The sequence below is a fragment of the Lachnellula hyalina genome, assembly GCF_007821495.1.
Source record: "Lachnellula hyalina strain CBS 185.66 chromosome Unknown contig00011, whole genome shotgun sequence".
NCBI classification, from domain to species: Eukaryota; Fungi; Ascomycota; class Leotiomycetes; order Helotiales; family Lachnaceae; genus Lachnellula; species Lachnellula hyalina.
The window spans coordinates 228,366-241,918 of record NW_022157125.1 but is presented as its reverse complement, the minus strand read 5'-3'; the positions used below and the strand labels follow the sequence as shown (position 1 = coordinate 241,918).

Sequence of the window (13,553 nt, the reverse complement as noted above, 5' to 3'; positions counted from 1 at the left end):
CTTCCCCGCCAAATAAGGAAAATCTTAACCTCACCCTCCCAAAGAATTTGCAGCCTCACTCAATCACAAGATGACAAAATTTCGCCCCTGCATAGATCTACATTCTGGTCAAGTCAAGCAAATAGTCGGAGGCACATTGACTACAGCTTCATCGGATTTGAAGACCAATTATGTCTCCAAGCTACCAGCCCGCCATTTTGCAAAATTATACAAGGACAATGGACTTGAGGGCGCACACGTTATAATGCTGGGCCCGGGGAATGAAGAAGCTGCAAAGGAGGCATTGGTAGAGTGGAAAGGAGGTTTACAGGTGGGAGGGGGCATAACAGACCAGAATGCGAAGCAATGGATTGACTGGGGTGCTGAAAGGGTACGCCCAAACACTTATGGCAGTGGGTTATTATTTGGCCAACTGAAGTATTAGGTCATCATCACATCGTTTCTTTTTCCCTCCGGCAAGTTCTCTCAAGAACATCTTGAGTCTGTGCTCTTGGCACTGGGCGGCGACAAAGACAAACTAGTTATTGATCTGAGCTGCCGGAAGAAAGATGATACCTGGTTTGTTGCTATGAACAAATGGCAGACTATCACTGATATGGAAGTGAATGAGGGTAAATATAATCCTCCTTCGATCAGGCATCGAGACTGACAGGCACCAGCTTCTATCAAGTCCCTGGAGCCATACTGTTCGGAATTCCTGATCCATGCCGCCGACAACGAGGGTCTCCAGAAGGGTATAGATGAGAAGTTGGTTGAGAAGCTAGCTCAGTGGTGCAGTATTCCAGTAACCTATGCGGGTGGTGGGCGGAATCTCGAGGACTTGGACCACGTCAAGAAATTAAGTAACGGGCGAGTTGACCTCACCATTGGAAGTGCCCTTGATGTCTTTGGTGGATCAGGAGTTACCTTTGAAGAGTGTGTGCAATGGAATAAATTATAATGATAACATGAAGCTATCTCAATTCGACCTTCCCAGCTGTGCTTTCAACTTAATCATCGCCTCAACTATCTATCTATCTACAACCTAATTGGCACAGAAGCCTTTATAAACGCATGCACTCCAACGATAGTCGCGATTCTCATAAATTATGGCGGTTTTAATAAGAGTTTGGTTGAGGTATTTGACAGGGGTTTCAACTTTGTTACTCAGGGCGGAACTTTGAACTGTGCTTGAGGAGGCTAATCTAGCATGGGATCGGGCCAAGACTTTAAAGAAAATTAAGTCACGGACTTTGGCTTTACAGGGTGCTTAGGAGACGTTAAATTCACAGGAAGATCCGGACATATTGGGACCACAGGCGGGGTCTACGACCCCCGGACCATATGAGGGAAAGGGCTGTGCATGTTGCCTTATACAGTGATAAACAGCTCTCCATAACCTATTTATTTTCAACTAACGACTTCGCAAAGCATGTCTAATACTCTACTCATGCAGCAAAAGGCCATCCCTCATATCCAATGGTCAACATCGTACTATTTTCAATCTTTTCTGATTGTCCACAAAGCTCCTCCACATCCCAATTAGACCAAACTAACTTTCCATTTAGGAATTTCGTCTTCGGCTGTGAAAGCCACACAAGGAAGTGGGCTGGGAGATCAACTATGCGTACGTCAGAGTCCGATCGTTTTATCCAAGCTTGGCGATGCTAAGGAAACTTACCGGTATCCATAGGTAGTTGTTCTGCCTTCGCACCGCTTGCTTGGAAGAGCTTCGTCTCAATCATTCCGGGGTGTATAGAGCAGACGAAAAGATTTGGATTTTCCAAGGCCAAATATTCCATTATCTTAGCCTGTGCTGCTTTGGAGCTCAGATATGCAGAAACACCTGCTGTGAGCTTGGTGGGCAAAGCCAAGGCGCCAGAGGTAAGAGCATAGACAGCAGCTCCCGAGGGATTTGCATTTGGGAAGAAGGCCTGGGAGAGGACCACGACTGATTTGACATTCGTCTGACACCGGAAATATTAATGACCAAGAGCGCTAGAGTGGCTTGGCTACTTGTACAACTTACCTCGTAGTTCTGCCAGTAATCAGCCAAGGTGGAAGTGATAATATATCCAAGGGATGCATGTCCTGCGTTCATAACCAGCACATCCCATGATCCGATAGAAGAAGCGGCTTGCTTCACCGCCGCTTCGTCGGTGATTGAACAAACGAAGACATCGCTTGCACATGTCTGGGATGGGAACAAGCGTTGTGTTTCGATCAAGTTTGACTCTGTGCGACCGATGAGAATGATGCGCTTGGCTCCTGCTTTTGCAAAGGCGACAGCTGTTGCTCTTCCAATCCCACTTCCCTATTCCCTGTCAGTATAATATTCCAAGGTATATAAATGATTCAAACTCGTCGTACTTACAGCTCCTGTGATGACGATAGTCTTTCCCGCTTGGCTAAGCTCACTATTTGAAGGATCAATTGCAGGGTAGACATCATTGTGCCAAGTTGGTGTTATCGAAGGAAATGGTGGCTGCATTACGGAGGATGAATTTGGATGTGTTTAGAGTAAACTAAAAGGAAAGGCCGGAGTGGAATGAGAGCCCTTTGAACAAATTGTGATGTTCCTCTCGAGAGGATAGTAGGAGAATAAATAGTAATCTTTCTGTCACAGATTCTCGGGTTCTAATAACCGGCATAAATTTAGGTCAAAAGAAATACGCATGCTACGTAGTCAAGAGGCATACTTGTAATCATAAATGCCTTAAGTTGGTAGAGATCGACATGGATTGACGTGAAGTAAGTCAATTGATGTGGATTGCAATAACTTATCACAAGTGTCTTCTTTAAGTCATTTGCCACTGTACGACAAGCTAACTACTAAGTGTATTGATTTTATCTACTATCCGTCCGACCCTCATAGTGTGGTGGCCTGAGCATTCCGCCCATTAGACCTGTGGTAGGAGATCAAACGAGAAGCAGTGCAGCGCGATTCTTCCTTCTACGTAAAAATATCTATCCCTGAGAACTTCCACTCTAGTTATTGGCTACTGAACGGTAAGCGAGGGTCCGCCAGGAGGTATTTTCCTGGGTTCAGCTTTAGGTCATACAAGATTGACATTTTGACTCTGCCACCGTACGGCGTGTAATTCGCAAGATCGAATTGCCCATTGGGCATTCTAAGTTATTCCTCCATGACCTTCTCTTCAAATTTGTCGGGAGATCAGAATGCTCTGTGTTCAATCTCTTCAACGTCCGCATATAAGTGTATCTCGTACGTGTGATGTGTCTTCAAACCGTATATGGCTCTAGTCTGCTCTGAAGGGGCACGATTAATACCAATGGCCACACCAGCATATGAATAGCCCTCAAGCGGTGTGTGTTGGGTATAGACTACCGCTACATTGCCTCTCTGGAGTGTATGGTTGCCTGTGAAACCGAAGCTGCCGATGCCGATGCAGCCTTTCGTGCCGTCTTCCAAGGCATAGAACAGGGATCCCGAATCAGAAGTGTGGAAGCCACCGTGATTGAGAAGTTTGTACACAGGAGCGCCGTCGGGGAATTCAACTCGCCTCGCTCCATGCCTTTGATGGGCGCTGTTGAGATTTCAGTACAGCCGTCTTTGGCTTTAAAGAATTCCTTTTGTTGGGTGTGGTTAGAAAAGGCGAATTAGGAGAAAATAGCCTTGGGCGAGGAGAACTTACAGGAGCTGTGGTATCAGCATCCCACTCGTCCGCAATGTCATGTTCTGAAATCGAGATTTGGAATAGTATTGTGAGTGGAGAAGCAAATCAACGAGAATTACTGTTGACTTGCTCTTGCTTCATGATACATTTAAGGAATAGACTACATGCAAATGAACTGCACTACATCTGTGCTTTTTCCAATCCCCGAGCCGAACTTATAGGAATGCCTGTTGATACAACACGTCCTAAAATTGGACTAAATTCACTGCCCAACACGCCAGGAGACGCCTCCAAATACTAGGAGCTTGCAACTTGGTAACATGAAATGCAATATAACGACTCCAAGCCTAATCCAGACCTCGAGCGAGCTAAACGCAGCACAAAACCCTCATTTCCCAAACGCCGTTGAAGTGAGCGGTACTACTAGACCCCACATGAAGTTTCAACTTTGATAAAATCCCTGAGCTTGGTTGGGCAACGCATTGTCAAAATCGGGTAGCGGAACCTGCCCGATACCGTTCCAAAACGACCAGTCCATGGTCGAAGAATCAGGCATTATTATGTTTGACTGGTCAAAACTCTGCGTTTCAAATGGCGGCTGTTGATGATTAAGCCACTGATACGCATCCTCGAACTGATTCCCAACCTGGGTTCCTATTTCAGGCGGTGAGGCATCTGACTGTGGTGTACAGTTTGAAGACTTCCTCGAAGCAAGTTTTTCTCTAAACTGCTGAATGAATCTAGGCGTCGGTGTTTTAGGTTGAAGCTCACGATGTGCAGACTCTCGTGCCTCCCAGGATTTGACGGTCAAATTTGCCATGGCCATATGGAGACTACTTGCTTGATTTCCCCGTCTCTTCGCCATCTCGCTCTTGGACCGGCGATCAAAACTTGCTTCCAGTTGCTTCCATGCTCGATCTGCCAGTTCTCCAGTGGTGCGGTAACGCAAGGCACAGATGAGATAGACGTGCGCAGGAAAGGGGAAGTTGGTGTATATATGCCAAAAGAATCCGCTGAGGCTTTTAGCACCCATCAAGTTGTGATGATTTTCTAACATTGCCAAACTTGAGTGGAATAACTTGTCCAACTCTTGTTCTGACAACTCCTTTGACTTGCTAGACATTAAATTTGGATGGTGCGTGCCCATACGAAGTCTATAAATTGCACCCTTGGCCATTGCCGATGAAAAGTAATGCATAGGTACCTGAAGATCGCAATATTTCAAGTACTTTTCCTGAAGCAAAGCTTCAAAGGCATCGATTGCAGCATCGTCCACTTCAACTGGTCCGCATAAGCGCCGGGTTTGATGGATGAATTGGGCAACTTCGCACCTCTGAAGGGCAAATAGCATCTCTGTAGCACCTGGATGTTCGGGCGGGGGTTCTCTCATATCTGGGAATAAAGAGCTGTCGTTGACGTTTGACGGCAATTTCGTCGTCCACATGTGCATGTGCAATGACGGCCCGTATCCAGAAAGTTCTCCAACACGTGTATCAAGAAGAAGAAGCTGCCACCATAATCTTCGTCTCATTTCAATTTCAAATGGTAGCAACCCATACGCAGTGCCGTCGACATTGAGGCCCATTCTCTGGGCAATGCGAATAGCTATTCCTGTCAGACAGAACAGCGCCCGTGGATCGATTAAAAAGTTGAGACTAGAAAGCTGTCACGGTCAGATTGGATGACAAAGTAAGAGAGGGTGTTGTTACCAAGTAGAGCAGAAATCCTTGCAAGATGGTCATATCTGATGACCGAAGAAATCCTGCTCGGAGAAGGGCTTGTCGACAACCCGATTGGTACTGGGCTAGAAGCTTTTGCTTCTCCTCGCCAAACATCGATACCACATCTGCATCAGTCATAGACATAATTGCAGAAGCGTAGATTCCAAACATGAGTACTTCCATACCCTTTGATACTTTGCTCAAATCCGCGGTGGCATCAAGAATCTGCTGTTGTACAGTGGGAGCATGCAATATCTTCAGCAGAGGGTTGACATTGTCAATGAAGTTTTGCCAAAGCCTAAAGATGTGCATAGGCGATGGATGAAGATTGGTCGAGCTTCCCGTAGTTTCGGAAGGAAACAGAAGATCACTTGCGTCTGAGCCGATAGCATCGTAGGTTTTGGTGATGGGAGAATCAAATATCTCGTCATCATCTGAAGAGCCTTGGAGGAGTTCCTCTGCATCTCGAAACTTGAAGCTGTTAATCTCAAATCAACTCAATGTAAAGAACTCTCACCTCCTTATTCATTCCATAGCATATGTTACTTGGAAATGTTAGCGGATGAGCACGGATGATAAAACGGATGCTCACTTCTCGACATTTTTCAGTGACCTTCTAAATGAAAGCGGCCTCACAATCTCGACTACGGGCCGAGAACAGTGAGAATCGTGATGGTGCTTAATCTCGGGAGGCAGTTTGGATAACACGGGCCCATCTTCCCGGTTGATGGCATCGATATCGGCTCCGTATGCTTTAAGATGTTCCTCGTACTTTCTAAGCCGAGCAAGCAATTCAGCTTCGGCAAACCTCTTTTTCCGTCTTCTTGGGGGCAAAGCAGAAGCTGGAATACATTCAGTCCTAGCTTTCGTGCAATTCTGACAAGGGTCGTTTCTGTCACATTTGACTTTGCGTTGCTGACAGAGCACACAAGGGTGCTTCTTTCTGTTTTGAGTATCAGTCTCACTTGGGGATTTAGAACGATTGTCACCGGTAGTTGACATGATGTGGATAGTATCTACCGATACTCGTATATTCTTCTCCAATCAAAAGAAAGGGGCTGCGAAGCGAGTGCTGTATGTGGCAGCTAATGACGGAAAGGGATGCAGAGACACTAGAAGCGTCACGGAAGAATCAAAATCGGATAAACGGAGAATTATACTGCTCAGACTTTGGACTCAAAGGACATCTTCTTAACTTAATAGTTGCAAGTAGGTGAGACGGAAGTTAGAGATTAGCGACGTGCCTCTTTTCGGATGATAGAGATTTCCGAGACTAAGCCTCTCCTGGGGCTAGATCAGATGGAAATAGAAATGTAATGGAGGGATGAATGTCCGTCTGACTGACTAATGACGTGTACATGAAAGAACTACCTACTACCACTCCGTAAGCAAAGATGAGGCTGAGAATGATGCATGACATACTGTAGAGGAAAAAAGATGTACAACACTTGTGGCTGGTGGGATAGATCACGTGCGTGTGGCTTTAAGTTAACAATGAGATGATTCCCGGCCTGGGCGGGTGGGGCGGAAACGCGGCGGATTGAAAGCGCAATTTCCATACGACTTACTCCGCCCCCATTATCAATTCATCTCCTCCCATTCGGAGTATCGTGGCCAAGAGAACGAGAGAGGAAGCTGCATCGCATCACATCGCATCGCAGCATCGGCTGGCTTACATCTTCATCTTCGATTCAGCTTCGAGTACTTTACTGTTCTTGACACCTCCACCCCTTTCTCCTTGTGTCGATCTATCCCGACAATCCCGTCCATCTCGAAACATCACCCACACCCAGACCGGCAATCAGTCCACTTTCACCTACCTTTGCTGCACTATGGAGAGCCTGAAGTGCCGCGTCACGCCAGTTCTGGCTTTGACAATAGGAGTTTTATTTTCTGCAAGAGGCGCAGAAGCACACGGCAATCACAACATGGAGAAGATACAAGAAGGCGACGCCATGAGCGTAGATCCCATTGTATGTTGGTCGAGATCAAATGAAACGGAATAGAGCGCAGATGCTGATATTGGTCTAGGACTCGATATTATGGACACATATCCTCTTGATGATGTTGTCCTTTGGCATCATCTTCCCAACTGGAATGGTCCTCGGTGTAAGCTCTCCCAACATGTATATTTCCTCTAACCCTGCTAATCTCTGTGCAACCGCAGATTGTACGAAATCGATGGCACATCCCAGTACAGGTAGTCGGCACGGCGATTGCGATTGTGTCATTCTTCTTAGGACACTTGCACAAGGGTCGAGCCTTTTCGCAAAACGTTCACGCCACTTTCTCGAATTGGCTCATGTTGATGCTCGCTGTACAAATTGTTTTCGGGATATATTTGAGGTTCCACATTACCAAGGGTTTCCACGGCAAGATTAGAAAGGTCGCCATTCATGGACACGGAATCGTAGGAAAGGCTATGCCTGTGGCAGCTTGGGTACAAATGTTGTTTGGAGGTATTACTGCTCTTGGGTATTGCCGTGATGACCATCTAGGGCAATGCCTTGCCCATTTCATTATGGGCAGTGCATTCATTGGATATGGAATCCTTCTTACCCTCGTTATGCTGGTTGGTCAAGTTTGGTTGCGGAGGACTGGACGATCACAAGAATTCTTTGACTCGGCAGTTATTGCAGCTTGGGGTTGTGTCAATACCTTCACCGAGCACAGATGGGGTGGTGCGTGGGTTGCCAATGATATTCAGCATACCACTATGGGCGTCATTTGGTGGGCCGCGGGTTTGGCAGGTGTTTGGCTCAGCAGGAAGCGGGACGGATCACCCAAGAGGAACTTCGTTCCTGGCTTCGTTATTTTCATCACTGGTTGGGCCATGTCCGCACATCCTCAGCATCTCCCACTTAGCACCATGGTTCACACCGTGTTCGGATACACCTTGATGGCTGCGGGTCTGTCTAGGATCATTGAAGTTTCTTTTGTCTTAAGAGATGCAGACACGCTATCGGACGACGGAGATGCTAACAGCTGGCAATACATCCCACCTTTCGTAAGAATATCCAGACACTTTCTAGAAACTTACTAACGGTAGTAGTTACTCTGTGCGTCAGGATTCCTGTTCATGGGAGCAACAGAGGAACAAATGAAGCTGATATCTGACGCTGGAATCACTCACGTCTCCTACGTCCTCGTACTCTATAGTTTCGCCTTCCTCATCTTCCTTTTCACCAACATGCTTCTTCACATCTACGCGGTAAACTCAAAACCACCTGTCCCACCGAAGGATAACGGGGAGCCAGTTCGAGCTCCACGAGTGAATGGCCACGCAAGAGGGACAGATTCGAGACAAATCAGAGATGCTGAGGAATTTGAGTTGGACGGACTAATGAGTGAGGATGAGCCCGAGAGTCCGAGTACATTAGGGAAGAACAATGAAGCGCGGGTTGATTGATAGTGAAGCAGTGTGTGATAGTGTAGCATAGCATACTGCTTCACTGGATTTACTTTTGTCCTCGGTTGGTTGCATTGCATTGCTGGGCGTCTTGGGATAGCTTGAACATACTCCATAATCTACTGTCAAAATATCTAGGTCATATTCCACCACCTACATCTAGCTTCTCTTTTTCAAACCCCCATTCAACCTAATAATTTCCAATCCCCATCCCCCCCAACTCGCCGCGGCAAGCCCCAAGAACAGCCAAAACTGAGGAAACCCCTCTCCAAACTCCGGATCAACAGCCAAACTACCAGGATACAAAATAGCACTCAGCCCAGTGAGCCAATACAAGCTACCGAAAACAGCAGCGGTCATCAAACTATCTTTCTCCCTGGCCACGCCTACAGAGGGGGAAGAAAAGGCGTATCCATGGCGATGAGTGAAGTATAAAGTGGCCAGGCCCAGACCCAGGCCCATGGACATGGTCTGGCCGTTGTGGAAACGTGCATGAGGCGGCCAGTTCGGGTTCTTGACATGTGTCTCGTTGAAATCTGCGATGAAGGGCCCGAGGATCTGGGATATGCCTGAGAGGCTGAGGAGGAGACGGCCGAGCATGGATAGCTGTTGGGGTCGAGACTTTTGGAATAAATACTATAGAGGTAAGGATTGTAGGTGGTTATGATATGCTATGTTCAAGCTGCTGGGCTTGGGATGGAGATGCAGAATATGGATGGATAGTGCACAGTGAAAGGGTAAGGTAAATGAGGATGAGGATGAGGGGGTTTTTATAGACTGGCCTCTACTGTAATTATGATGATGATGGATATATGTATTTCCTTATTGGCTCGGAGAGATTCAAGCTCTCGGCGTCCGACTACCTACCTATTGACAATCACCTCAAAGACCAATCTGTCATCTTCTTATTATCTGAGCTTTCTTGCCCCGCAAAATCCTAACACCCTCCGACTTGCATTAGCGTAGCATTATCCTAATCTAGCTATGCATTTTATATTCTCCTGCTGTGATCTCTTAAGCTGCTTTGCTACTTCATACTTTGTATATCATATAAGCACGTATAGTGGGTCGGTCCACCATGTCTATAGCATCGCATCTTACCTTACTACCTCGTAAGGTCTATTCTAAGCTTCCCCCCTATTTTTACATAAAGATTAGCAAGCGCTTTACTGATCTAGGCCGCGAACGACTTTTTGAATGCTTTGACGGGCGGAATTGGTTTAGTAAGTTGTGGTATGAGATATACTTGTAGCCATGTCATATCGAGGTTAATTTCGTCGTGTTGTTAGGTGGGGTAAAGAGCTCTTTTTATGAAGCAGCGAAGAAAAGTCATGTCTCTTACTAGGTTACTGACAGTTATCTATTCAATGCTTGAGATCTGCTTAATGCGGTCTTCTTGGTGAGGGGTTATACACGGGGCTGGCTTCGGCGTTTGAAGGTATATCTAGGAATATATTATAATACTCGTAGTATGAGTAATATCCAATTCGGGTTGGACTTTGATTGGAAGCTCAAGACGGGCGCGGTGTTTCAATATCTATAATACCTGTGGTCTAAACGGGGGCGTTCCCTTGAATGAAGGTAGAGTAATAATACGATATTAGAATGGCAAAAGTTACTAGATGTCACTTGAGAGCAATAAAAAATCGGTTGGTGATGATGAGATTAATTCATCACATCAATAATATCATTTCAATTCGCCGCAGAAACTAGGAACGAGATACGCATGCATATCTAATTCTAAATCACTCAGGCAAAAGGTATGAATATCATCTCAGAATACGCTCGAAAGATTGTGGTTTCGGTCGGATGAGCCTTATCAACGCACTGGCCTGTTCGATAATCCAGAAACAGGATTATCGTAGTGGAGTTCTCTTAAGCAGAAGCAACAGCTCTCGCCATTTCCTCTCTCTCGCGTTCCAGTAGCGCTTCCATGACGCCCACAGGACCAGCCGCCTTCATCTCCTTCACTACTTGATCGACGCCAAGCTGTTGGTCAGTCCAAAGAGGTTCTGGCTCCTTCACATCACGCTCTCCTACCCCAATAAAACCTCCTTGGGCAGCCCATTCGCTAGTGCGCTTCAGTCCAAGTTCATTCCAAACGGAATCCAAAGCGGATACGAGATGCTCTCTAAATTCGCGGGTATGGCCGGGCGTCGGGGTTATACGAAGGCGTTCCTGACCAACGGGGACGGTAGGGTAGTTGATGCTTTGGACGTAGATGTCGTGTTTATCGAGGAGCATATCGGAGGCTCGTTTTGCGAGCTCTGCATTTCCAACGAGGATTGGTACAATATGACTAGGGTTCGGGATCACAGGAATATCACGCTCATTGAGAGAATCTTTGACGGCACGGGTATGAAGTTGCTGGAGTCTACGATCGCCTTGGTAATGCGTTTGGTACTCGATGGCGGTTTCCGCACCAGCCATGGTTGCGGGTGGGAGAGATGTAGTGAAGATGAAGCCTGGAGCGAGGGAGCGAACAGCATCAACCATCTTGGCGGAACCTGCAATGTATCCACCTACACAGCCGTATGCTTTACCTAGGGTTCCTGTGATAATGTCGATACGGTCCATGATTGTGCCACGAGGGCGGCCGTTGAGATGTGCCTCGTAATCAAGATGTTCTGCAACTCCTGCGCCATGTGGTCCATACATACCTACAGCATGAACTTCGTCGAGAAAGGTGATGGCTCCATACTTTTCAGCCAAATCGCATATGCCTTCAATTGGACCAACGGAACCACACATGCTGTAAACAGACTCAAACGCGATGATTTTGGGAACATCAGAGGGAAGCGAAGCTAGCTTTGCCTCGAGATCAGCCAAATCGTTGTGTTGAAAGACCATTTTCTTAGCGCCGGAGTGCCGGATGCCTTGGATCATAGAAGCATGATTCAGACTGTCTGACAGAATGACACAATTCGGTAGCTTGCTTCCCAAAGTCGCAAGAGTAGCATCGTTGGCCACATAGCAAGAGGTAAATACTAAAGCCGCATCCTTGGCATGTAACTTTGCAATTGAGGCCTCCAGGCTCACGGCATGTTGATTATGGCCGGAGATGTTTCTCGTTCCGCCTGCTCCAGCACCATATTCATCTAGCGTCTCGTGCATGCTCTTCAAGACTTGCGGGTTCCTGCCCATGCCAAGGTAATCATTAGAGCACCAGACCGTGACTCGTTCCGCCTTGTTGGACATGTGTGCGCGAGGAAACTCCTTGGCAAGACGGTTGATGTTATTGAAGTATCGGTAGGACTTGTCCTTGTGCTTTTTGTCCAGTTCAGCATTGTAGAATTCTTCGTAATCGAATTTGGGGGCGTTCTTATGGTGGCGGTGGCCTTGACTGGTAGGTTTTCCATTTTGGGGATATTGGACTTTGATGGTCAGGTTAGCGGGGTAAGATATAACCTTCTCTATATAGCAGAACAGAATAGTAACATACGGGATTCACGGCCAAATATAGTATCCTCGAGAGGTCTGGCTTTCTGGGAACGGGTGGTATGGATTTTTGCCTTGCCAGAACCAGCTTTACCCGTGAATGCTCTAATAGCTCCGAGGGCAGCAACGCCACCAAGTCCGATCTTGCTGGACTTTGCCGTCTGAACAGCCAGAGCTTGGCCCATGACAGGGCAGCGACGGGCAATGGTCTGCAGATTGGACATGCTGCCACCGCAGGGTGAAGCCTGACGAGCAGGAGCGGAGGTGGAGAGAGAGCGTAGAGTTGCGGGAGAGGTTTTCTTCAAGAACGGACACACCGACTTGGACTGGCGGAGAACGGCGTCCATGATGGCAGGATTGAGATTGCGCCTGCTGTGTAGCCGCAGAGGGAGTATTTCGAGATGTGAGGTTATTGATTGATATGTTGGGTAGCACAGCAAACAGGCGTGCGGATGTGCGGTGAGGATGGGATTATGTAGGGCGTCGTGAAGGTCTGGGTGGTCCAAAACATTGAATCTGACGCTAGAATATCGTCGTCGGCTTCTGCTTCTCCGGACGAATTTCTTACTGCGGAGTACACTCGGCACAGCTACCGTGAATAAGCAGCATCAGATGCAACATGATTGGTCAATTGGGCTTCATTGATCATCATCTCTTTCTCCATTCATTCTAGTGCTCTTCTTCGGGAATAATTACAAATGTACCTGGTTCCTTTGTTTCTCACTAACCACAGGGAGGTAGGTGGGTTTGTACCCCACATTACAGTTCAGTTGACCTAACTTCACCTCCCCCTATACTCATGCCAGAGACGGTGTGGGGAGCATTACTTACTATCCTGATGAGATAGATTCCTGCAATGTGGTCAACATCTTCAAGGTCTGCCACTACCACCTACCTCCGCGGGCATGAAATGCGATAGTAATCACCCTCTATAGCCCTCTATAGAGGTAAAACTTACACAAGATATGCACGTTGTCAGCAAGCCAGTCGCTATATCCGCTGCACGTCCCAGATATCCGGAAAATATATCACTGCCGTCGGTACCATCCCATCTCCGGCGGCACAGCTAAAACACTTACTCGCATCACATGACCAACCTCAAATCCCATTTTTGACTCCGGCTCATGAAATGGCGTGGAATACGCATGTCCAGCCCAGCCAATCTCCGAGATTACCAAGGGCAACTTTGGATGAATGTTGGGGGACTTGGATTCGTACCTCAAACCCTGTGAAGTCTACATCAACTCTAACCCGCTAAGACCCCTCCAATGAAGCTCTTTACCGACACTGCTAACAAATTACCAAGAATGGGAATGTGGAGCTGGTCGTGAACAAGTGCCTAGCATATGACTTCTCTTTATCTCCTAC

At 47.1% G+C, this 13,553-nt stretch overlaps 6 protein-coding genes across 6 annotated transcripts; 2 read left to right on the top strand and 4 right to left on the bottom strand.

Moving 5' to 3' along the window:
• Nucleotides 1-70: 70 nt before the first annotated feature.
• his-7 (1-(5-phosphoribosyl)-5-[(5-phosphoribosylamino)methylideneamino] imidazole-4-carboxamide isomerase) lies at nt 71-940 on the top strand (the record flags this gene model as incomplete). The annotated part of the gene is made up of 3 exons (XM_031147540.1): nt 71-370; nt 425-611; nt 660-940. The coding sequence occupies 3 exons, from the start codon at nt 71-73 to the stop codon at nt 938-940; spliced, it is 768 nt and encodes a 255-aa protein (XP_031008856.1).
• A 487-nt stretch (nt 941-1,427) lies between these two features.
• citE_3 (Short chain dehydrogenase) lies at nt 1,428-2,470 on the bottom strand (the record flags this gene model as incomplete). Its single annotated transcript, XM_031147539.1, has 4 exons — nt 1,428-1,600; nt 1,661-1,946; nt 2,009-2,293; nt 2,354-2,470. The coding sequence occupies 4 exons, from the start codon at nt 2,468-2,470 to the stop codon at nt 1,428-1,430; spliced, it is 861 nt and encodes a 286-aa protein (XP_031008861.1).
• A 1,589-nt stretch (nt 2,471-4,059) lies between these two features.
• Nucleotides 4,060-6,340, bottom strand: aurR2_1 (Aurofusarin cluster transcription factor; the record flags this gene model as incomplete). Its single annotated transcript, XM_031147538.1, has 3 exons — nt 4,060-5,280; nt 5,327-5,816; nt 5,931-6,340. The coding sequence occupies 3 exons, from the start codon at nt 6,338-6,340 to the stop codon at nt 4,060-4,062; spliced, it is 2,121 nt and encodes a 706-aa protein (XP_031008862.1).
• Nucleotides 6,341-7,170: 830 nt separating this feature from the next.
• YTP1 lies at nt 7,171-8,747 on the top strand (the record flags this gene model as incomplete). The annotated part of the gene is made up of 4 exons (XM_031147537.1): nt 7,171-7,311; nt 7,370-7,447; nt 7,506-8,345; nt 8,391-8,747. 4 exons carry the CDS (start codon nt 7,171-7,173, stop codon nt 8,745-8,747), a joined length of 1,416 nt encoding a protein of 471 aa, XP_031008859.1.
• Nucleotides 8,748-8,906: 159 nt separating this feature from the next.
• LHYA1_G002560 (uncharacterized protein) lies at nt 8,907-9,347 on the bottom strand (the record flags this gene model as incomplete). Its single annotated transcript, XM_031147536.1, has 1 exon — nt 8,907-9,347. One exon carries the CDS (start codon nt 9,345-9,347, stop codon nt 8,907-8,909), a length of 441 nt encoding a protein of 146 aa, XP_031008860.1.
• A 1,275-nt stretch (nt 9,348-10,622) lies between these two features.
• Nucleotides 10,623-12,532, bottom strand: alv-1 (5-aminolevulinate synthase, mitochondrial; the record flags this gene model as incomplete). Its single annotated transcript, XM_031147535.1, has 2 exons — nt 10,623-12,121; nt 12,190-12,532. The coding sequence occupies 2 exons, from the start codon at nt 12,530-12,532 to the stop codon at nt 10,623-10,625; spliced, it is 1,842 nt and encodes a 613-aa protein (XP_031008824.1).
• Nucleotides 12,533-13,553: the final 1,021 nt, after the last annotated feature.